We start from the raw sequence: 26,878 nt of genomic DNA on the forward strand, positions 1-26,878 counted from the left end.
ACCCAAACTGAGGATGCAAAAATGCAGTTGATTCAAAATTGTGTTGTCAAAGCATCAATTAACATTGTAAAGTTGTTGCACAAACAGGAAGACACCGATTCACAAGCATTTGAGTTGGGAAGTAATGCCTTGGCGCTGCTGGGCCATTCTAACAAACTTATTAATAACAGATGGAAAGAATCCCACAAGAATGATTTTGACCCTAAATACTTTCCACTGACGTCACCCAGCTTACCCTATACAGAGTTCCTCTATGGGAATGAGACGGATATAAACAAGAATGTTAAGGACATTCAAGATATGAGTAGAATCGGTAAAGTTGGGCGTACTCCACGTGGTAGAGGATACAGAAGTTTTCCGTATCGAAGGGGAGGTCGTGGAGGATTCAGACGTGGATATAGGGGTCGTGGTTACAGGCCTGCTGAAATGGCTGCTATACCCAGTTCCAACTACACAAAAAACTCCAAGGAGGGGCAGAAGAAGTAAAACAGGTTAGTCAGCAATTTGAGGCTGGTAGACTCAGATTTCATGAGGAAAATTGGAGAGAAATTACTCGGGATGAAAATATTTTAGACATTGTTAGACACTGTCGTATTGAATTTTTGGATTCTGTAAATCCTATACAAACAAGATGTTTTGTCACAAAATTCAGTGAAAAAGAGTCACTGATTGTAGATACAGAGATTAAAAAGTTACTGAACATGAAAGTTATCAAAAAAGTATCTCATCATCCTAACGAGTTTATTTCTCCAATTTTCCTTGTACCAAAAGCAAATCCTGGTGAATACAGAATGATACTGAATTTGAAAAAACTGAACCAATACATACCGTATCATCATTTTAAAATGGATACGTTTGAATCTATTTTACGTTTAGTTTCTCCAGATTGCTTCATGGCATCTGTAGATCTTCAAGATGCATATTATTCTGTATTCATTGCGGAAGAAGACCAAGTGAAGTTGAGATTTGAGCATCGTGGTATTTTATATCAATACCAAGCTTTACCAAATGGTATTTCTTTTGCCCCTAGATTATTTACAAAGCTTATGAAACCAATATATGCGTCACTTCGTGTACGTGGATACAAAAATTCAGGGTATATAGATGATTCTTTTTTGTCTGGTAACACATTTTTAGAATGTGAGCAAAATGTCAAAGACACGGTGAGCTTGATGTCAGATGTTGGTTTCATGATAAACAAAAAGAAATCAGTTTTGATTTCCACAAGAAAAATCACCTTTCTTGGTAACGACATAGACTCCGAAAAAATGGTCGTTACTCTTCCACAGAAAAAAGTTTTCACACTTTTAGAAGAATGCAAACAATTACATCGGAAATCAAAAGTGTCTATTCAAAATGTAGCAAGAGTTCTTGGCCTTATGGTTTCAAGCTTTTCTGCTGTTGAATTTGGCCACCTGTTCTACTGAAAAATAGAAAAAGAAAAAATTCAAGCATTGAAAAACTCGAAAGGTGATTTTTCTTCGAAAATGTATGTCACAGATGAAATGAGAACTGAATTGAAATGGTGGATAGACAATCTGTCTTCCCAGGAAAGAGTTATAGATCATGGTAATGCAGATTTAGTGATTGTGACTGATGCATCATCCTTTGGATGGGCAGGAATATGTGAGAATCAGGAAATAGGTGGTAGATGGACTACTGCAGAAGCAGGGCATCATATCAATTATTTGGAACTATTGGCAGCCAGTTTGTCAGTCAAAGCATTCTGCATGCATAAGAAAAATATACATGTGCAAGTACAGTTAGATAACACATGTGCAGTGTCCTACATTAGGAACATGGGTGGTTGTAGGTCTTCAGAATGCAATGAATTAGTGCACAAACTGTGGGTTTGGTGTATGGAGAGATCAGTATGGTTATCTTCTACACATATTCCTGGAAAAGACAATATTTCTGATCATGGATCAAGAAATTTCAATGATAATGTCGAATGGAAGCTCAATGAGCAAATCTTTGACAATGTTACAAGTATCTGGGGCAAACCAGAAGTAGATATGTTTGCATCAAGGTTAAACTGTCAGTTGCCAAAGTATGTTTCATGGAAACCTGATGCTGAAGCATTTTTTGTGGATGCTTTCTCCTTAGACTGGTCTAAAATGTTTATGTACATTTTCTGTCCTTTCAGTTTGGTGGCACGAGCTCTACAGAAGCTGAGACAAGACCAAGGAGACTGTATTATGATAGTGCCACTTTGGCCCACACAGAATTGGTGGAACGACCTCCTAGAACTGTTGATAGACATTCCGTACATAATACCAGTGACATCCAAGGTACTTCACATTCCATACACAGACAAAGTACATCCACTGGTAGGCAAACTAAATTTAGTTGCTTCTCGGTTATCAGGCAATCTTTCCAAGATAGAAACATTTCAGAGAGAGCTGCAGACATTATCATGTCCTCGTGGAAACCTTCAACACAAAAGCAGTACTCAGTTTACATTAAGAGATGGTTTCAGTTCTGTAGTGAAAAACAAGTTAATTCAGTTCAAGTTACTGTGAATAATGTTATAGACTTCTTAACAAGATTGTTTGATCCAGGACTGTCTTATGAAAGTATTAATATTGCAAGGAGTGCATTATCAGCTCTAGGAATCGTTCTTGATGGTTTCATTGTTGGCAAGCATCCAGTTATCACTAGATTTTGTAAGGGAACATATAACATTCGTCCACCTAAAGCAAGGTACAAGGAGACGTGGGATGTAAGCAAGACAATTACTTATTTAAAAACTCTGATGCCACTTGAAAAATTGTCTTTGAAATTATTAACTTTAAAATTAGCGATGTTAATTGCTCTTACTCAAGCTTCTAGAGCTCAGTCCTTACAGCTGTTGACGTTAGAAAACCTAAGGAAAGGTTCTGAGTTTTATGTGTTACAGTTTAAAGGTTCTTTAAAACAGTCAAAGCCAGGAAGGCGTGTACCATATGTTATGTTAAAAAGTTATCCGGATGCAAGTTTATGTGTTGTAAATACATTAAGTGAGTACATTAAACGGACTGAACCATTAAGGAATAATGAACAGTCACTGTTTATAAGTTATTTGAAACCACATGCAGCTGTTACCTCAAGTACCATAAGCAGATGGTTAAAAACTATTATGAGTTTATCTGGCATAGACATATCTTTATTCAAAGCTCATAGTGTCAGGTCAGCTTCAACATCGAAAGCCAAGAACTGCCATATTCCTATACATGATATATTAAGTGTGGCAGGATGGACAAATTCACAGACTTTTGCACAGTTCTACCATAAAGACATTCAGCAGGAAGAGGCAACATTTGCAGATGCTGTGTTGTCCTGTTAATTCCAATTTCAGCAGGTATGTGCTGTGTTCAATTTTCTATTAATCATTTGAGACCAAAAATTTTGTCCTTTTGCTTTGAAGTCTCATATGAGCACGAGAGTAGCGTATGACGTAATAGAATCCCCCCAATCAAACGAGACTTACCTGAAGTTGATGTTTGGTTGGGATTCTATGTAGTCATACAGCTACTCAAAGGGATCATATGCCCACCCTGAAAGCATATGTATCCCTCCCTAAGTTTACGCTCTAAGCTTTTATGAGTACAATCATGTATAAAAGGTTTGAAACTTTGCTGTTTAGACCAAAATTTTTTATCTAAAGCTTTTAATACTGAATAATCACGGTCACGGTTGGCGCGCATCTCATATGATCCCTTTGAGTAGCTGTATGACTACATAGAATCCCAACCAAACATCAACTTCAGGTAAGTCTCGTTTGATTGGGGGGATTGTATGGAAAGTATTCATTTTTAAATGGAGACACTAAAATCAGCAGTAGAAAACATTCGGAAAAATTGTTTTTTTCACATCAGTCAATTTAACTGATGTTTTTTATTCCATCGCTATCCGACATGAAGATAGGAAATATTTCAGATTTATTTATAAAAATGTGAAATATCAGTTTACTGCTCTTGTGATGGGATTAACAACTTCTCCACGGTTCTTTACAAAAATCATGAAACCTGTGTTTGCGTCACTACGAGCAAAGGGACATATAAGCACATCATATATTGACGATTCTTGTTTACAGGGAGAAACATATGAAACCTGTAAAGACAATGTAATCGATACTGTAACACTAATGGATTCATTAGGTCTTACTGTGAACCCGCGAAAATCAGTGTTTATTCCATGCAGGCAAATTCAATTTCTTGGTTTTCTGTTATGTTCAGAAACAATGACAGTGAGACTGACAATAGTTTGAATTAATGAATAGATAGAATTGTGCAAAAAACGCAGAGGTAGTGATCATCTGTCAAATACATCTGATAAACAGTCCCTGTTTCAAACTCCCAGCGGCACACACAATCCTGTCTCTCCCACACAAACCAAAGAAATAACAATATGACTCATACTTACAAAGATGGTTTACTTTCTGCGGGAAAAATGTTAATCCCTTTCAACTAACAGCCAACCACATATTAGCGTTTTTTGTTACTCTATATAAGAAGGGGTGCAAATTTAGTGTTTTCCAGAGTGCTATGGCAGCAATAAATAATCTTACAACTTTATGTGGTAATAAAGACTTCAGTGAAAACCGATTACTCAAACGCTATTTAACAGGAATTTTTGAAGAAAGACCATCTTTGCCGAAATATCAGTCAGTTTGGGATGCAAACATTGTTCTGACCTATATTGGAACAAGAAACGTGGCAATGCCACGAAACCAGGTTTTCAACACTTTTCATAAGAATAAAAAAGTATACTGAATCACAGTGCACCACTTTAAAGCACAACCCTAACCCTATTTTTAGTAACAATGACCTTGACCTTGATCCCAGAAACCCCAAAATCAATCCCAAGCTACAACTTTATATAAGTTTTCTATACACCAAGTTTCATCATGATAGCTCATTTCTAAGTTAAGTTATTGACCGGAAACCCTTTTTCCTATTTTAAGTAACAGTGACCTTGACCTTGACCCCAGAAACCCCAAAATCAATCCCAGCCTTTGTCTTGATATAAGCTACATACATGCCAAGTTTTATTCAAATATCTTTACCGAAACAAAAGTTATTGACCGGAAACACCAGTTTGACGCCGCCCGCCCATCCACCAGCCCGCCCGACCAACGACATACCCCAATCTAATAACTTCGTTGAAAACCTGGTTAAAAATGGAGGACACCACATTACTTCAACTTTCATGTAAACTTAGTATACTGTTTCTGTTATTAACAGCTCAAAGATGTCAAACATTGCATTTAACTGAATTACAAGATATTGCATTTCCAGAAAATGAATTGATAATATATTCAAATCACTCTCTGAAACAATCAAAATCAGGTCATCATCCTGGTGTTATTAGCTTGAAACAAGAGCTGTCACTAATGGTGACAAATGCCCCCAGAGCACTTTGACCTTTGACCTGGTGACCTAAAAGCCAGTAGGGGTTGTGTACTCAATAAGTACTTTCAATCAATATGTAAGCAAGGTAGGTGCTAATGATGGATGATTGCGATTAATAAAGATTTTTTTCTGTTATTCGATGTTAAGAAATTTACCTGAAGAAAGAATAATATTCCTCGTAAGTCGGCATTGATATGAAAGGACACACTTTTCATGGACGATTTTGATTGGTTTGCTACATGTTGCGAAACAACGCTGACTGGCTGAAATGTTTTACCTGTAATGTAAACAAAACACAAATATCGGCGAAATGTGCCAGAGGTTCATCCGGGGAACCACGGTAGACCTCTGGTATGCGAGAATGAAAGTCTGTGTATTGTACACATTTTCCAAGAATATTTACAAAGGACTAAATATTTAAGGGGAAACAGAACAAAACTTTTGATTAGTTCACAAAAACCACACAAGGCTGTCTCAAAACAAACAATCTCAAGATGGGTTAAAACCATTCTTTTAAAGGCAGGGACTGATAACTTCGGAGCTCACAGCACAAGAGCTGCATCATTGTCAGCAGTTAAACAATCGGGTGTTGATTAGTTCACAAAAACCACACAAGGCTGTCTCAAAACAAACAATCTCAAGATGGGTTAAAACCATTCTTTTAACCCTTCTCATGTTGCACTTCCATGTTTACTACTGCTGCTCGCGTATATTTACGTTTTTCATACTGACCAATTAAACTTGGGAAACCAAATGACGTGTACACAAATGCCTTCAATCATTGGATAATATGTATGTCCATGCGTCTAAAAATATAAATTCATCATAATTACTAAAAATAGTTAGTATGAATATTTATGATTTTTATTTTCGGAAAGCTCGTTTTAGACGAGAACTGAAAAAGTGGCTTCCGTTGTTGAAAGTGACGTGGACGATGCGAGTATCCTCGCTGTTTTTAATGATTTATCATCCGATAGAGAGTTTGAGGGGTTCGGGAAAGATGATTTACCCTGTTGATACTTCTGATCATTGACATTATTAAAAGTGAAAATGACCGTGAAATTCCCCAAGATAAAGAGTTTGGATGGCAAAGGGACGATACCCCACCTTTCAATGCGCCCTTCACTGGAAACCCAGGGCTGAAAGTCGATTTACCGGATGATCCTTGTGAAATAGACTTTTTCATGCCCCCCCCCCCATGAGTGGTGGGGGCATATAGATTTGGTCTTGTCCGTGCATCCGACTCTGTGCGTCCGTCCGTCCGAAGTTTGTGACCCGCCTAGCTCAAAAAGTATTTGATATAAATTGATGAAACCTTGCATGAGTCTTAATCATGATATGAACTTGCGCACCTCCTGTTTTTCATCTGGCTCCACCCCCAATATTCAGCGTTATGGCCCCTGAAATAGTCAAAAATGCACATTTTACCTTGTGACACACCTAGCTCAAAAAGTATTTGATATAGATTCACGAAACCTTGCATGAGTCTTAATCATGATATGAACTTGCGCACCTCCTATTTTTCATCTGGCTCCACCCCCTATTTTCAGAGTTATGGCCCCTGAAATAGTCAAAAATGCACATTTTCACCTTGTGACATGCCTAGCTCAAAAAATATTTGATATAGATTCATGAAATCTTGCATGAGTCTTAACCATGATATGAACGTGCGCATCTCCTATTTTTCATCTGGCTCCGCCACCTATTTTCAGACTTATGGCCCCTGAAATAGTCAAAAATGCACATTTTCACCTTGTGACATGCCTAGCTCAAAAAGTATTTGATATAGATTCATGAAACCTTGCATGAGTCGTAACCATGATATGAACTTGCGCATCTCCTATTTTTCATCTGGCTCCGCCCCCTACTTTCAGAGTTATGTCCCCTGAAATAGTCAAAGACATGCCTAGCTCTTAACCATGATATGAACGTGCGCACCTCCTATTTTTCATCTGGCTCCATCCCCAATATTCAGAGATATGGCCCCTGAAATAGTCAAAAATGCACATTTTCACTTTGTGACATGCCTAGCTCAAAAAGTATTTGATATAGATTCACGAAACCTTGCATGAGTCTTAATCATGATATGAACTTGCGCACATCCTATTTTTCATCTGGCTCCGCCCCCTATTTTCAGAGTTATGGCCCCTGAAATAGTCAAAAATGCACATTTTCACCTTGTGACATGCCTAGCAAAAAAAATTTGATATAGATTCATGAAACCTTGCATGAGTCTTAATCATGATATGAACTTGGGCATCTCCTATTTTTCATCTGGCTCTGCCCCCTATTTTCAGACTTATGGCCCCTGAAATAGTCAAAAATGCACATTTTCACCTTGTGACATGCCTAGCTCAAAAAGTATTTGATATAGATTCATGAAACCTTGCATGAGTCGTAATCATGATATGAACTTGCACATCTCCTATTTTTTATTTGGGTCCACTCCATATTTATACAATTGTCTGACCCCATATATAACTAATATTAGTTATAGATACTAATAGAAAAACGTTTTTCTATAAGTATCTATAACTAATATTAGTTATATAAGGGGTCAGACAATTGTATGTCTGAAATAGAAAAACGGGGGGGGGGGGGGGGGGGGGGGGGGGGGGGGGACATTTTAACTAACAAACTAAAGGGGCGCGAAGAGTGTCCTCTCATCTCGATACTAATCACTAATACAATATATTCTAGAATATTCTATTCTATAAATAGTAACATGTTACTAAATATAGTACAAAACAATAGAAGGTGTGAATGCAGTCAACCATATACCTAGCAACAGTAACTACATAACAAAATTCAAATGAACCAATCAAATGAATCTCGTAAAATAACGCGAGACTAAACTGACCAATCAGAAAACAGATGACGTCAAAATCGGCCATCTTTGCATCCAAATTCATAACTTTAGCTGCACTCTTACAGAGCAGACGTGTTATTGTGCTTGTGATAAATTCAATAGCAAAAGGACGGAATAATAAAATAAATTGGATTTAAATTGGATTAACAATATATAAAGGTAAGAGTCTTCGTCTACAAAACTGTTTTTTGTATTAAATATGTTTCTAAGCCAGACGGACTATACGGACAGACACAGAGTGACAAATACCTATTTAATCTATTGACAGATGGTGGACGGAGGTGACACAGCAATGGACACATCAAACCCGGCAGGGGCTGGCAACAATACCCAAGTTTCAATGGGCTCAGGCGGCGGCAATGACACACCCGCTACATATAACTTTCAATCACAGCCAGAGAGTGGCACATACACACGCGTCTTTAAACGAAAATTTATACACTACATATCAAATAACATGGACTGTGACTATTTACAGACATACGTTGACCCTGACGGTAACAGGACATGGATATACGACGGTGGTTATCAATATGTCCCATACGACACATGCAGAGCCAGTATGGTCCCCAGGGACTGGCTAGACATAGTACTAACAGCAAGTTCATTTAGAATAAAAAGACACAGTGTAAAAATAAACCAATACATACCAGTCCAGCAATCACTCAATGCATCCAACAGCACACAAATACAGTCACAATTCATAAACTATCCAGCCATGTGGGTATACACAGACCCTAACAGAATGTGGGGACTTAAATCAATCAGACCTAAGTACATGGGCGACAGCTTATACGGTTCCAACCACAACCTCAGAGCCTGCGTCCCTGATTCAGTAGAAACAGGAATGCTAAAAAGGTGTGTAATTGACCTCGGAAAAGAATTCGTAAATTCAAACAATGAAATGTTTATCCGAGAGGAGGAATTTCCTAGTGACGTCATAAACGACATTAACGGAATGTTCCGAATAGACTTCGTAGGTTGCGGAGAATTCATAACATACACAACACAATACGACAGTGCAGACTGTAGATGGTACCCCATAGGCAACTTCAATACAACAGAATTACGTGACGTACCATTTGCAAATCAATTCAGAAATAATACATGCCCCACCACCACCGGTGATATCGAGGCCAATTACGCAACTTTAGTAAATCATAACTTCTTAGACGAAACAAAACTTATGCTAATAAAAGTAGGACCATTTCACTGTGAATCAGGGGGGATAAACATACTGGGACAAATACATGTAGAATATGAGTGTGAACTCGAAATGAGACAAGCAATAAGCTGCGGCTATTTCACATTAAACCTTGGTAATTTCTCAGAAAACTTATCACAACAGAGAGACCCTTGGGACCAAGCCGCAGCCGGAGACACACAATACAACTTTAACAGGCCACGTACACTTACAATGCACAAAGTAGGCCTTACATACAACTTTAAAGACCAAAACATAAACATAACAAAACCACTACTCCCACCATGCGACGGTCCTCCCTCGGGCCACAGTAATACTGATGCCAGAACAACAATACACAACACACTATCAACAATACTCGATGAAAATACAACCAGAATGCCTACAGGAATACCACCAACCTTCCAACCCAGAGGAGCAAGCAGTCCAATACCAAACAAATACAAAATGAAAAGAAAAGGTTCTAAAAAAGACGAACCATACGCAAAAAGACGAACATTCAAAAATGTCAAAATAGACGAAAGTTCAGGAAATAGTACAATAGTAAATGCTGCAGGAGAGGCAACATTAGGACAATCTATAGATGTAAATTTCAGCCACAGCAGAGACGGATCTGTACAAGCCTCAGCAAATACAAGCAGTAGACTACCACCAAACTTAGACTCATCACTGTATGTACCTGACATGCAATCAGCTCTAACACAGAACAGAACACTAGAAAATGGTAGATGCTAGTCTGCAACGAATATTCACGAACAAATATATATCACCAGAAGACCTTCACAGACTACTAGAATGGCGACACGATCACGAATACCCAAGTGGATTCAGCAGATGGCGAAACTTATACGCGCCCTTCTTGCCAAGATCACAAAGAGACGTAACAGAGATGCACCCGATTCCAGCACCAGATCCAAAAAACTCCGAATATTCTGCAATTGTATATCCGACTGTATGGACAGTAGTGACAGTGAAGAACAACATGGACAATGTAAAAACAGCATCACGGTCATTAATCGACCTAACAACATACACCAACAGATTCAACACACCGTTATACCTCAGCAACATCAAAGCCAAAATACTCAGAGTAAACATGCACTACTACGAAGAAGCAGCCCACTTCCAATTCCTAGACGCAGAAGAGATGTTGACGAGAACCGTAGACGAACCCAATATACTACATATGAAATGGGACCAGAGGAAAGAAACGGAACTATATTGGACGAATATTGCATTATACCTGAAATGGACGGAAGAACCCATACAACTACAGATCTGGAATAACACAGACACATTACACACCCTCATTGGAGACTACCAGAAACACTTACGCACTGACCTCACAGAATTACATCTTCAAATACACAGCATTTTACAATACATTACTGAAATAAAAAAAGACATATCAGATTTACAATCTATCACATCAGAAACAAAAGACAGATCAGAAAGAAATGAATCAAAAATTAATCAATTAATTTTCACAATTGAAACAAAAGTAAACGACATAGACGACAGAATAAAAAATCCTGACAGAACTATATACGTCACGAAAGACCAGTCCTTTGCCAAAGACATAGCCTTCCTCCCCACCATATTCCCTGACAGTGACTCCTCTGACGGCGGATTCGGATCCTTCCTAGCCGGTCTCTTCGGTGGAATAACCGGAGCAGCGACTGGCCTAGGAGCTGCATTCATGCATGCATCCAATAACACAATTATGAAGTCAGCAGAACTAGGTAAAAAAATAGCTGACGAGGTCCGACGAGGTCAAGGACGCCAAATCTAAACTAGACAAAGCCTTAGCTAGAATAGAAAAAATCACAAAAATTGTCAAAAATGTCGATAAAATACAAAAATCTATACGTAAACAGCTCGGCGACGACACGGTCACCGACGAACCTTTACATATAGACGAGGTAGACGCAAACTATCAAAGACTCACATTACTGTACCATGGTATACCCGCAGAGTACACTGATTAAATTTAATTTCAGATGGACAGGATAACCCTCCACCATGACACGGATGTCAGAAACAGGAACTGGTACTCCATCATATTAATAAACCTACCAGATTCAATCGGGACTCACAGTGTAGTACCATCACTACTAAATACAGACGATCAAGGCAGACCAACAAAAAGAGAAGACGGAAAATCATACTTCAGCCATTATGTCTGGAACGTGAACGCCGAAGAACTCAAACACAATTTAGTGTACCGTTGGCAAACACCTAAATTCTACCTCGATGAATTGGAAGAGAATCAAAACCAAAAAATGCTATTAAATGCCATAAAAAACTTTATCAATGTACAACCAGCAGCAATATCGTGGCACAACGGAGACAAAGACGCCAACTGTCAACATCATGGATTCCACCTACATATCCTTGCTGCACATCTGTCAAACGAACCCAACATACAGCACTGCTACCCTTATGTCAAACTGAAAAAGTGCTGCGAGATCAACAAAGTCGAAATAAAATCTCAGAAAATAAAACTCAAACCAAACTTTGCACGTTACATGATCAAACCTCCAAGACAACATGCCGGCTGTAATAACAAGTACATACAAAATGAAATTTACAGCAACGACCCCACCCACCACCCAGAAGAAAACCAACCAAAAATAGACGAACCGAAACCAGGACCATCCAAGCAACCAGTAACGAAGAGAAAGAAGCCAGTACTACACGAACTCACTGACAATCTCCTCAACTTAATGAAAAAATACAACCAAATTGAGAAATACGGCTTGTTTCATGCAGCAAAGACAGCAGGAGACGAACAAGACATAGAGGACTTACAATACTTATACAGACATATGCATTGGAAAAGAATTCACCAGATGGCAATAGATGAAATGAACATGAGCATCAGACTAGACGACCGAAACTATATGGACATTTTCTTATCGTTCCAACCTCCCAGTGTACCATCACAGTACCACACCATTGATGAAACAAAAAAACTTTTCCTAGCCTGGTGTTTTGAACAACAAATCGACCCAGACACTCTACTCATACAACTATACGCAATACTCGGATCAAGACTACCAAAGATAAATACACTATGCTTCCAAGGACAAAGCAACGCAGGAAAAACATACTGGCTACTCGGAGTAATACCATTCCCAGAATACGCAGGATGTGTCATAAGCAGTAAAGACTTCCCATTTGACGCATGCCCTCAGAAACCTGTCATATTAGCCAATGAACTCACCATCGCTACCCAAGACCAAGCAGAACTATTCAAGAATGTAATGGGAGGAGAACCCACCCACGTCAACGTAAAAAACCAACATGCCGTCCTCATGGACAGAAAACCAATGTTCATCACTTGCAACCTTTCAATATGGAGATTCTGTACAGACGCCAAACAACCTCTCAGAAACAGAATGTTTCACTACCCTGCACTTCGAAAATCAACCACACTGGCTGACAGAAAATACAAACTAAAACCCAACTACGGATATTTCCAAGCAGTATTCCAGAACATCAAAACCATAGAGAAACTCTCACACCAAAGAATCGAATCACTAGAACAGTGCAAAGAAATACCACCCGTGTTCAAATACTGCTTCGACTGGGCAGAAGTAGACGTTGCCAGAACATATTACCACCAGTTCGACCGAGAACCTCTACACTTAGCTGCCAGAGCCCACCTGTTCCCAGAAAGACACCCATTGGCAGACGAAGAGCCTATGGACATTTCCCAATCATTCCTAACAGACTCACAAACCTCCACTGACAAGGTATTATGCCAAGCAACACTCAAACGCAAAGGCTTTGGAGCAACCTACGTCATCCGCCCATCCCTAGATTCTACCACCGACGACGACTCAGAGGAATCTATCATACTGGAAACACCTCCATCCACACCAACACATTCATCCATACCTTACGATTTCAGTGTAGACTCACCTGCCCCACAGAGACCACTGACTATGAGAGACCTACTAGACTCATCTGACGAAGAACCCCCCAGAAAAAGAGTAAAGTTTTTCATTTCCACTTCAGATTCCGACGATGAGCTCCCGAATATCACGCCTCCTAGACCGAAGGACAGAGCGCACTTATATTCTTCCTCCCCCATACTGGAACTACCCATACCCGCACGCCCCGAAGGCGCCGTAAGCCTCTACGATTTCTTTCACCCGCCCCACTCAGAAATAGAGTATGCAAGAGACTGGTCTACACCGGCGACGAGAGAGATTCCTCCAAGGAAGGGATGGACTTTCAGTCCGAAGTATCTTCAACCGGATCTCCTCACACAATCTGAGAGAGATGAAATGTATTCTGTTGTGATAGACTTGAGAATTATGCAGGATAGAAATCCTGGACAATTTCATATTATGAAATCTTTGTATAGATTGAGACTTTCAGATGATAATTGTTACGAAATACCTAGTGTAAAACATGTTAAATTGCACAATTTAAATCAGAGATGTGATTGATATTGATATATGTATGTTTGTATATGTATATATGTTATATTAGTGATTAGTGATTAGTGAGTAAAGGACCGAATGACTGGACTTTCTTTCGGGGTTAGTTTGTCTGACCCCATATATAAGGCTAAAATCCCCACTAATGAACTAATAAACTAATATTATAGAAACGTTATTTTTAAACCCTATTTTTAGAGTTATGGCCCCTGAAATAGTCAAAAAAGTACATTTTCACCTTGTGACACACCTAGCTCAAAAAGTATTTAATATAAATGGTTGTAAACTTGCATAAGTCTTTATCATGATATAAACTTCCACACCTTTAATTTTTTGGCTGGCTCCATCCCCTTTTTTTTATGGCCCCTGAAATAGTAAAAAAATGCACTTTTTCACCTAATTATGTGCCTAGCTCAAAAAGTATTTAGATGTAAATTCAGGAAACCTTGCTGGAGTCTTTATCGTGATGTGACCTTGCACACTTGGCATTCTTCTTGAGAATCTTAGCTCTTATTACAGAGTTATGGCCCTTGAAATAGCCAAAATAGTGGATTTTGTTTGTGATGCTCATAGCTCAAAAGTAATGAATCCTTTGCATAAAATGTTTGTTGAGGCTTTACCCCATTAAGACTGCAAACATTTGAATTATTGCCCCTTATTTGTGACAAATGTACCAGTGGGCGGCACACCCTGTGTCCTACAGACACATTCTAGTTAACATTATGTTTGATGATAATATGTGGACAGTTTTAGTTCAAGAGACTAACTGTTACGCAGAAATCGTATCGAAGCACAAGCATTGTCACCTTTTTCAAGGCTTAGAAAATGGACTCCAGTCAGTGTTGACGAGATGAAAGTGTTCATTGCAAATGTGCTGGCAATGGGTTTAGTGCGGAAACCGGATATAGCAGATTATTTTTCTAATGAAGAGACACATCAAACACCCTTTTTTAGCAATCATATGTCTAGGAATCGTTTTTATAATATACTGAGTAATTTACATGTAGTGGACAATGCAAACAGAGATGCCGACCGCTTATTCAAGATCCGATCCTTTGTAACTATGCTCAGGAACAATTTTTTGAAATATTAACCTGATGAATAATTATCTTTTGATGAAGGAACATGCCCATTCAAAGGAAAAATTATTTTTCGAGTCTACAATCTGGCAAAACCAAATAAGTTTGGTATAAAACTCTACCAGTGTTGTGGAAGCTCGAGCGGGTATTGTATTAGTTTTGACATTTATGACGGTACTCCAGGATGTGCAATGTACTCAGAACTTGTTGATTTAGATCAATCGACATTTCAGACAACTAAAATAGTGATAGGTCTTTTAGCAAGAAGCGGACAATTAGATAAAGGTCATAGAATTTATTTAGATAACTATTATTGTTCTCCAGAACTAGCTGCCGAGCTTGATGCACGTGATACCTACTTATGTGGAACTGTACGTGTAAACCGATCTGGCATGCCAAGAGTTTTTCCACAGATTAAATTAAAGCCAGAAGCAGTTTTTCGTAGAAAGGAAAACATTTTAGTCATAAAGTTTCATGAAAAAAAGGACGTTCATATGATAAGCACTTGTCATACAGCCGCTTATTCAGTCTTACAGAGGAGGCGCGGGAGAAATGAGGAAATCCTAAAGCTGTGTCCACCTGTTGTAGACTATTGTAAAAATATGGGTGGTGTAGATTTATCAGATCAATTGTTGCAGTACTATGAAGCTTTGCGAAGGACTGTAAAGTGGTGGAGAAAATTGTTCTTTCATTTGCTAAATATACTGGTTCTAAATTCCTATAAACTTTTTCTGAAATACAGAAATCCGCAGAATTCAAGACGATCACATCAGAAATTTCGTTCAAACTTGGTTACTGCTCTTATAAATTCAGCAGAAAATGCTCCTAAGCCTCAAGGATCAGATAAGCCAGCAGAGCCCTTGCAGAGACTACAAGGTTCTCACTTTCCTGTATATATTCCTGCTAAACCAAATGTAATTGACAGAAATTATAGTTTCAGAAACATGTACCTTATTATGTGCGATTTATGTATATTAAGAACAGATAGCTACACAATATAATCAGCTGAGTGACTTGCTTCTTTTTAGATGACGAAGATCCAACTCTGAAGTCTTGTGGGGCTACATAAGAGATTTAGTGATTAATAGAATGGGAAGATTAATGAGACTTACCGTCGTAGATAGGATCGATATTCTACTAATCGCAAAATTCCTTAGTAGTCACACGCCCTCCCGTCCTTGCCCTGACTAAATGAATATTTTGGATTTTCATGAATCCTTTATCTTCGCATCATAAAACTGACGCGAAGATCTCTAAAGACTGATGTGTTGGTTGTTGGTAATTTGCTAGGAGCTTCCCTCGTGTGACTACTAAGGAATTTTGTGATTAATAGAATATCAATCAAATTTCAACTTCCCATCTATGACGGTAAGTCTCCTTTAATCTTCCCATTTATCATGAACATACATGTACTACACAACAACTTGTTCATGAACTTGCCCACGGGCAGAAGGTTGTGCCCGCTATGCAGGTTTTAGGTTGATAACAAACCTGGGTCTTGCACGCGACACACCGTCCCATCATGGGGAGACAACTCTTAAATTTTTTTGCATCTCAGACCCATTTGTGCAAAGTAGTGATAAATACTACTGAGACACCCCGATATAGTTTGGAAACTGTGTCAAATATACAGGGTTTTATATATACCCGTATATAAAAAACGCCCCACAGTAAAGGTCTGAGATTGACAAATGCCCCATATGTGGTAAGTTGTCTTTCTAAAGATCTTGATGACATACAAATCTGTTTTATCAATAATTAGTTACAGAATTGTGACTACAATAATTTTCTTTCACGTTACTTTAATTTTAATAATGATGTCTCTCTTTATTGACATTTGCCTGATATTACATGTTTGATCTTTCTAGTAAAATACATTCTGACAAGTAGCCAGATGGAGATATGAATCCCATTAGAAACAGCCTTAGTTTTTAGCTTGACTATTTGAAGAAAAGTGAGAGCTATTCTACTCACCCGGGCGTCGGCGTCACACCTTGGTTCAAGTTTTACATGCAAGTTCATATCTCAGTAACTACTGAAGGGAATGTATTGAAACTTCACTCACTTGTTCTCTGTGACTATCTTACTTGATAGGCACTGGTCCCATAACTCTGTTTGCTTTTTTGCAAAGTTATGCCCCTTTTTCAACTTAGAAATTTTTGGTTCAGTTTTTGTGCATGTTGGTATCTCAGTTACTACTGAAGGAAATGGATTGAAAGTTTACACACTTGTTCTCTGAGATTATCTTACTTGATGAGCACTGGTCCCATAACTCTGGTTTGCAATTTACAAAGTTATGCCCCTTTTTTGACTTAGAAATTTTTTGTTTAGTTCTTGCGTGTAAGTTGGTATCTCAGTTACTACTGAAGGGAATGGATTGAAACTTCACACACTTGTTCTCTGTGATTATCTTACTTGATAGGCACAGCCTCAGGTCCCATAACTCAGGTTTGCATTTTTACAAAGTTATGCCCATTTTTTGACTTAAAAATGTTTGGTTAAGTTTTTGCGTGCAAGTTCATATCTCAGTAATTGCTGAAGGGAATGGAATGAAACTTCACACACTTGTTCTCTGCGATTATCTTACTTGATAGGCACAGCCTCAGGTCCCATAACTCTGGTTTGCTGTTTAACAATTTATTAATATGAAACTTTGTTGCTCGAGATGAAAGTGAAACAGATGATATCAATCATGAACTTGACAAGTTGATAAGTAAAATGAAAGAAACTGGCAAATCCAGGTGTAAAAGACATTTGTATGAAAGACAAGTTAATAAGAGACTTTGGTATTTCCTGTTTAGAAAGGCTTGGTCTCCCAGAAGAACAGAGAACAAAAGATCATGATAACATTCGGACAAAAATGAGGAGTGTGGGAAGGCTCCTGCAAAAACTTAATGAGCAAAAGATGAATGCTCAACCCCTGTGCTTCTTTTTATGCCCAAGGGAGTTCAGGAATGTTGTTAGGGGTGTTAAAGAATAGCATTTGTACGATATCTAGGCCGTTTCTATTTATAGCTGGCACTCTTATCAGCAGTCTGTGACGTCAGGCGATTCGGACAAACATTTCGGAATCGCACTGAGTAAACTGTAATGTACATGTAAACAAAGCTCAAGATTAAATATTTCTGGAGATAAATTAATGGATAAATCATGGTAACAACTAAACACTGTTGTTATGGAGATTGTAAAAGTGACTCGAGGACTTTGAATAATGATGGAATTTTTTTCATTGGTTTTGGAAATGGATTTCAAAGCCCAAAACAGATCGTGAAAAGTGCATGCGTTGGGTGCAAAACTGTGGACGGAAATATTTTACCATCGCCAATGTTAACAAGGATACTTATATATGTTCATTGCATTTCGTCGGCGGAGAAAGGTCCGACGGAAGAAAATCCAGACCCGATCAAATGTGGAACAGAGGTAAAAACCGTGTTTCATTTACAGACTATTACTGAGTATTGAGTCAGTATTATGTAAATGACCGTCTGCCGAACATATGAAAACGCGTTGTATTTTAATAATGAAATAATACAATCTTATTTGATAATGTACTTAGAATGTGTATGCACCAATACTGAATCGAATACACAGTAATGAAACAATGAAATAATAATAATCAATAGGATGCCACTAAAAGTTTGAGAAGGTGGGTGGGTGGGGTGTTGTAGACTACCTTGTTAAAAATCAAGTTTTGAAATTCTTACTAGTATAACCAATCAAGACAAGACTCTAGCCGTAGACCAGGGCATACGCGGCATATTTCACCCAGATTCTGTTGTGCATGATTTTAACTGAACTCCACTTTTATATGTACAGGTTACCAGAAAGAGAAAAAGACCTGCTGAACGCCTGCCATACAAGACACCAAAACAGCAGCGTACAGAAAGAAATGAAGCAGCCCAAGCAATGATGATGTTACCAATGACTGATACTATCAGTCCTGTCGTGAGTGAAAATGCACATGAGGGCTTTGAGACTGTTGCAAATAATGCTCCAAAAACGTTGTTCACAAGTACAGGAGTTAATTGTAAACAGATGTACAGGAAAAGGAAAGTCAGACAGAAAAAAACTGTGTCATCAGATATTGTACGGTTAAAAATACAGAACAGAATTTTAGAAAAACAATCTCAAAGTCTCATCTCAAGATCAGTTCCAGATTCAGAAGCCAAAGAAACAAAATACAGTTGAAGAAAAGGCAAGAGTCACTGAGGCCTTCAGTGTGGACACTATATGAACGATGACAAAGCCTTTAAGTTTTACACTGGTTTGACATGCATTCAGTTTTTGTGCCTGTGGGACTTCTTGGGAGACTGTACACAGAAAATAAATTTTTGGAATTCCAGTTGTAAGCAATCCAGACAAGACTCTAGCCATAGACCAGGGCGTAAGCGGCTTATTTCACCACAGAATCAGTTGTTTATGTTTTCTCATGCGAGTTCGGCTTGGATTGTTACACCAAGATTTGGCAGTACAGGTTCGAAACAAACACGAGACAAGTTTCCACAATAATAATAACCTGGGTTCAATTACTTTATAAACAGTTTTCGATGTTAAAGGAATTTATGTTTGCTTCCAGAAGGAAAGTCCGAAAACATTTGCCAAGATGTTTTAAGAAATATAAAAATATACGCTGTATAATAGATTGTACTGAAGTTCATGTGCAATCCCAGGAAATTTTGAAGCCCAGGGAAATCAGTACTCTTCTTATAAGGGATACACTTCATATAAGTTTCTTGTTGCAGTTGCACCAAATGGCGCTATACTTTATGTAAGCGATGCGTTTGAAGGCAGTATAAGTGACAAGGAGATTGTAAAACAATCAGATTTTTAGAATTTCTTGAACCAGGTGATGTTATAATGGCAGATCGTGGGTTTCTGATAGACGATATGTTAAATGAACGTCAAGTTAAGTTGATTAGACCACCATTTCTTGGTTCTAGGCATCAGTTTACGCCGCAGGAGGAAGCTTTGACAAAAGACATTGCTAAACATAGAATTCATGTCGAGCGTTCAATTGAAAGAATTAAAAAGTTTAAAATTCTTCAGCGAGTTATACCACAGGCTTTGCAGCCAGTTTTCTCACAACTAGTTTTTGTTATAGCTTGCTTAGTAAATTTTCAAGACCCACTAGTTAAATGAACAATTAGGCGTAAAAAAAATTGTTTGTTTCTGGCATCACGACCTACCCTAATTTTTGGCTCTACCCTAAATGTTTTTATGGCCTTGGAGAATATTTTTTCCAACTTATTAACAAAAAGTTGCAAAACTTCACTTTTTATGCTTTAAACATGGTCAGTGATGTTAGAAACCAACTTACTTATTATATAAATGCTCTAAAGGCATAACCCCTTACTTGTAAAAATTACTTTTTGGACATAAAAATAATTTCTGAAAAGTCTCTTAATAAAAAAAAATTCCCCCCAAAAGATTTCCAACCTACCTATCCTAATTTTTTTGAGCATGTTACCGGAAACAAAGAATTTTTTTAGGCCTTATGATCTGCAGTTTCAACTTTTGTCCATAAAAACACAGGCAATTCGTTTGAAAAGAAGAAAAGTCAATGATCACTCTTAAATTTGTATTTACTTTTCATGTATTTACATATGTTACAATAATGATTTCAGTTAATACTACAATACTAATAAAATCATGTGTAAAGTTAACAATAATAAATATTTGTTTTCACTATATTCATACATTGCTTATAATGTATAACAGATACTGGTTAAACCAGTGTATACAGATTCTGCACTAGTACTGACTTGTTCCCCACAAGTACTTAACAACTTCCACTCTAAAATAAAAATATGTGCATATACACCAAAGGATGGTAACAAGTTTTCCAGGCCCCATTTAATCAGTGTAAATGGATTCTGGACCAGTAGTGACTTGTTCTCCACAAGTGCTTAACAAGTTTCACTCTAAAATAAACATATATGCACATATACCGAAGAATGATAACAGTTTTCAAAACCACACTTAACCAGTGTACACAGATTCTGCACCAGTACTGACTTGTTCTCCACAAGTACTTAACAACTTCAACTCTTAAAATAAACATATGTGCTTAACAACTTCCACTCTAAAATAAAATAAACATATATGCATATATACCGAAGGATGATAACAAGTGTTCCGAGCCGCACTTAACCAGTGTACATAGATTCTGCACCAGTACTGACTGTTCTCCAGAAGTACTTAACAACTTCCACTCAAATTAAAATATGTGCGTATACACCGAAGGATGATAACAAGTTTTCCAAACTGCACTAAACAGTGTATACAGATTCTGTACCAGTACTGACTTGTTCTCCACAAGTACTTAACAACTTACACTCTAAAATAAAAATATGTGCATATACACCAAAGGACGGTAACAAGTTTTCCGGGCCCCACTTAATCAGTGTACACGGATTCTGCACCAGTACTGACTTGTTCTCCACAACTACTTAACAACTTCCACTCTTAAAATAAACATATGTGCTTAACAATTCCACTGTAAAATAAAATAAAATATATGCATATATACCGAAGGATGATATCAAGTGTTCCGAGCCGCACTTAACCAGTGTACATAGATTCTGCACCAGTACTGACTTGTTCTCCACAAGTACTTAACAACTTCCACTCTAAAATAAAAATATGTGCATATACACCAAGGACGGTAACAAGTTTTCCGGGCCCCACTTAATCAGTGTGCACGGATTCTGCACCAGTACTGACTTGTTCTCCACAAGTACTTAACAACTTCCACTCTTAAAATAAACATATGTGCTTAACAACTTCCACTGTAAAATAAAATAAACATATATGCATATATACCGAAGGATGATAACAAGTGTTCCGAGCCGCACTTAACCAGTGTACATAGATTCTGCACCAGTACTGACTTGTTCTCCACAAGTACTTAACAACTTCCTCACTTGAACAGAACATTCATTGTCAAGTTTATATAATTTTTAAGCTGCTAAGCTCACGTGGTGTCCTCATTCGAATAATTCCGGACAAATGTAAGAGTGGTGAAAATTTATTAACTTTTCCTTTATTTCAACCCAGAAAGTTTCATCAAACCTAATCCTTGAATAAAAGTCTCCTTGCTTGACCAAACAACAAAATCACAATACTTTAAGCCTGTTACCCCCATTTGCATCTGAACTTGATAGAAGTACGCATGTTTCTTTTTCAATGTTATTTCCCCGTTACAATCTTCTAAACAGAATGTTTTCACCTGTGCTGGCTTAAGCACAGTCTTGAAGTCAGAAATTTTTGATTTTCCAAAATTTTGGGGCATTTAACTTCTAAAATTCCATATTTGCACTGGGCTTCATCCAGATCTAGAATTAATCCATCTGGACTACATGCAAGTTCAGGATTTGTACCATTTACCCAAAGACCTGTGTTTATTGTTTTCAGACGTTCACTGTTTTTTAAGTCTTTGTAACATTTAATAGCCTCTGTCTCATTCTTGACACCATAGCTAAGAGCTGCTGATGTCACTTTTTCTGTACTCCAGAGTTTTCTGTACAGAAAGTTCCCTATGGCAATCCTGACTGGAGGTTGAACTACAGTGTGGCAAGTTGACGCAGTTAGCCTAACTCTCTTTCGGTAAACCAACGATCGCTCCTTTGATCCTCAACCAAAAGAGTTGGATAACTGTTTTGCGAAGGCACTTTGAGATGTTCTAGAAATATTTCTCTCCACTCTTTGATTACATTTATCTGATCACTAGTCACTTCTAATCCTCATAACTGAATTCTAGAATAGAATTCCACATTGATGAACTAATTCTTCTATTTTGCAAGTTCCACAAAAAATTGTCCTTGACATTATCTTTGTCTTTGTTTACTGTTGATGGCCCCCTTGGATCAAAGTCAATTACAGAATTAATTTTACGTTTTTTTGAGCTATATGATAATTCTTGTACACGTTTTGGATTTTTCTGTTTTTGACGACCTCTATTCCATGTACAGGGTAATGAAGTGCAGCTGGTAAGGTCTTTACCCGATAATGACAAGAAATTTTCCAACGCATACAACAGTCCAGTCACATGACTACAACGTCCATAGCGGATGCAATGCAAGTGCAAGATGCATCTTTAACAAAGCCAGAATGTACACTTAATGTCACTGTCACATCATATTCCACATTTGTCCGCATGGAAGCCATTACCTTGCTCTTTAAAAAATAGTGCTCAGATTTGACACAGTCCTGCATTTTCTTCACATGTCCGCTCTCAAAAAACTTTAACCCTTTTGCATTGGCTTTGCAGTGTGAAGATCTTCAATATCATCATCACTTCATCACTTACATCTTTGCATTCACAAACTGAACTGATTCCACAATGTGGTGGTGAATGTGGCCCTTATTGAAAAGTTTTGGCATTTTCTCCTGACAAGATGGGAACTTTCCCCATCCACAGTATGGTAGCAGAGGAACACGAGAAGGCACTCCTGCAAGTTGTAGCTTACTTTCCTTTTTCAGTTCATACCATTTCCCACAATCTACCCCGACATCAATTTCCTTGTCTTTGCCAGCACTGATACAACTATGAACTCTGCAAATAGAAACAAAAATAGAAATAATTTTTCAAAAAAATACCTGGTAAAAATTTATGAGGCAAACTACCTAACGCTTGTCAAAAATCTCTGATTAATTTAATGTAGGCAGTGGCTAGGTAGTTGGCTCTATATATTCATCGTATATGAACATGTAAGTCAAGTTCAGGGTTCTCGGAAATGCCATATTTGGTCGAGGTAGCCGGCTTAATATATATACATACATAATGAACATATAAGTTGAGTAAGTGTGTCAAAGTAGCCCATCCATACATACTAGTTAACAGGTACAATGAATATATGGATGGCACTTGTTTGAAATTAACTGAATAAATGATCTAGCATTTACCACAAATGACTACGCATTATTGCAGTTTCAAACAAATCTACAGTACTGTACCCTACTGCAGTACTGTAATATGTTACTTTCGGTTCAGTTCGCACTACTGTTTCGGTAATATAATATTCCAGACAAATACACATGCATATACACGAGAGTTACGCTTTTTCATGTTAATTTTTTAGTTAACGACCATTAATTTACACTTGCCTGTTCCTTACAATGAACAAGTTCACATTGCATCCACAATACACATCACATTAACAATGTACAGTCTACTAACAGATGTTGTACACGGCATAGAGTTAACACAAAGAAGTTGACTTACCGCTTCAAGATTTCACTCCTATTTCCAGTTTTACGTAGTCCTCGGCATTCCAGCCACCTACTTAATTGTGTATTTGAATGTTTTTCAATAGACTCATAAACAAACTTTGCCCCAGGCACTTCGTTTTCATTTAATTCTATGTATTGAAAAGGTTCACTCGCTGCCATTGTTGATAATTCTGAGATAATGTTTGTCCGAAATCTTGACCACGTGACCTTTTGTACTATAATTAGAATGACCGCATCGCTTTGTGACGTATGCATACCTGGATATCGTACAAGTGCTATTGTCAAGGGAAGCAAATTCACTCAAGTTGGCACTGAGTTTAGGGAACTATGTCAAACAAATCAGTATCCTGAAGGGCAGTCTGGCCGTGGAAGAAGAAGATGGAAGGAAAAGGCAAGAAGCTGTTGACTTCCGAGATCATTTCAATGCTCAGTGGACCTCAAGCGTGTCCAGTGTGGCAAATCGTACCATGAAGTTAAGAACAATGAACAAAAGGGTAAGCATTCCCAGGACAGAAGACCTAGTTCTGCTCAGAAACTACCTGATAACTGAAATCGATAAATGCATGAAAATTCAGAAGCCTACCTATATTGAGTATGTCAGACTTGCACGGCCCCTGATCGTCAGGATTGCAATGTTTACCAAAAGAAGAATATCGGAAGTAGATGAACTTACCGTAGAGGACTTTGGCAAGAGAATCTTTGGAGAAGACACAGATGGAAATGCTGAGATTATGGAATCTCTAGATGTTACAGAAAAAATATTGTACAAGAGGTATAATTAAGTTATTTTCAATGACGCGATAACACTTTTTTCTGTCACCGTGACTAAAATGGATGCCATCTTGTAAAATAACTGCCAATTATTTACACTCTTTTTGATGTAAAATGTTTTATGTTTAAACCCATCACTATGGGTACCGATTTTCTTTGGTCATTTCCAATGCATGGTGTAGGTTTTAATGTGATTTTCGAGAAAAATTTTTTTTTTGTTTTTTTTCCCCCCCATTTGCAGCGATTTTTCAAATTTGTGCCCCTTAAGTTGTAAAATATTGTTCAATAATGTTACAAGGTAAATAGTAGTGATTTCGCGATGGTCACCGACAATCGAATAATCGTCGTTAATTTTTCCAGGTCGGCGATAATCGATTGTGCGAGATGCAATTGACTGTCGGGTAATAATAGGTCTATTTTCCATGAATTAATTTACTTATTTTATTTATTTTGTTGGGTTTAACGTCGCACCGACACAATTTTAGGTCATATGGCGACTTTCCAGCTTTAATGGTGGAGGAAGACCCCAGGTGCCCCTCCGTGCACAATTTCATCACGAGCGGGCACCTGGGTAGAACCACCGACCTTCCGTAAGCCAGCTGGATGGCTTCCTCACGTGAAGAATTCTACGCCCCAAATGAGGTTTCGAACCCACATCGATGAGGGGCAAATGGTATGAAGTCAACGACTCTAACCACTCGGCCACGAAGGCCCCTTAATTTACTTAACCTGCTGAATAGGGCTACATGTATTCAGGACCTGATTCCGACGACGGGAGTTGTTCCGCCATTTTACCAAACATTTTGGTCAAGGAAGAGCACTTGTTTGCATTGAAATACCGGGAACTTGGAAAATTTTCTGTTCCTGTAACTTCGGATAGTATGTGAAGTATGTGAAGCAATTGTTTACCAACAAAAAAGTGAGAAAAATCGAGGGGAAACATACTATATTCTTGTTTAAATGGATTTGTCACACATCACAAAGATAGTTAGAATCAACTATTTGACTGATCATAAGATGCTATTATTCTGTCAGTTGCGTATATGTAACAATCGTGAATTTATTACAATCATAATTCCTCAAACAATTATACAAACAAATATTAATTTCAGTTTCAATCTTTTTTTTCACTGCATCATCTTTTCAATCTGCCCCGAGGATAAAATTACACTGATATTTCACAAGTCAAATAAACGTGTCAAAATATTAGACAAACAAAATTTTCTTACCCTAAAAACTTATAAAAGTTAAAACATCCTATTATTCCAATAACCCTAACTGGCGAAAGAAAAGAAAGAAACTCATAAGATTCCTAATATTTGCAATACAGTGTTCACACCCAGATGAACCCCTTCTAACTGTCAATCAAAATTCTTAAACTTCAAACAGAGTACCCCTTTGATCTTTGACATGAATGTACTGCTGATGTGATGTAGGTCACTCCTGGTGTGATTTAAAAAGAAATATTGTAGGCTCCTTGATTTTAACAAGCAGAAATATAATTCCTGGAGATATATGTGCCAACAGCTTGTGTGTGTGTTTTTGTTGGTCTTTTTTTTTTTTTTATTTTACTGTAAATATTTTTGTTTTATGTATAAGTACAAACAGTTGGGAGAAAATAAAAGTATGAACAAGAGGGCCATGATGGCCCTATATCGCTCACCTGTTATCACTGCACTTGAGGACAAGAAGGTCCTCAGAAAAAATATCTAAGTCCAAAGGACAGTTACAACAAAGGGAAGAAATTTAACCAAAAAGAAAAAAAAATTCTTACAAGGTACAGATATGTCAAAATACACCTAAAAATTGGATGTACCATCCATGTTGTACCACAGAAAAAAGGTCCCGGTTTTTCCCTACGGCCAATAATAAAAATGTTA

At 37.8% G+C, this 26,878-nt stretch overlaps 2 protein-coding genes across 2 annotated transcripts; one reads left to right on the forward strand and one right to left on the reverse strand.

Annotated features, from left to right (window-relative positions):
* Positions 1–1,487: 1,487 nt before the first annotated feature.
* LOC128549386 (uncharacterized) lies at positions 1,488–2,522 on the forward strand. Its single transcript, XM_053526017.1, has one exon. The coding sequence runs from the start codon at positions 1,488–1,490 to the stop codon at positions 2,520–2,522; it is 1,035 nt and encodes a 344-aa protein (XP_053381992.1).
* Positions 2,523–21,063: 18,541 nt separating this feature from the next.
* On the reverse strand, positions 21,064–24,502 carry LOC128549387 (uncharacterized). The gene is made up of 4 exons (XM_053526018.1): positions 24,220–24,502; positions 23,305–23,550; positions 22,383–22,515; positions 21,064–21,078 (listed from the first exon to the last, which is right to left on the reverse strand). The coding sequence occupies exons 1-4, from the start codon at positions 24,480–24,482 to the stop codon at positions 21,064–21,066; spliced, it is 657 nt and encodes a 218-aa protein (XP_053381993.1). The 5' UTR covers positions 24,483–24,502.
* Positions 24,503–26,878: the final 2,376 nt, after the last annotated feature.

The sequence above is a fragment of the Mercenaria mercenaria genome, chromosome 16 (genome assembly GCF_021730395.1).
Source record: "Mercenaria mercenaria strain notata chromosome 16, MADL_Memer_1, whole genome shotgun sequence".
Lineage (NCBI taxonomy): Eukaryota > Metazoa > Mollusca > Bivalvia > Venerida > Veneridae > Mercenaria > Mercenaria mercenaria.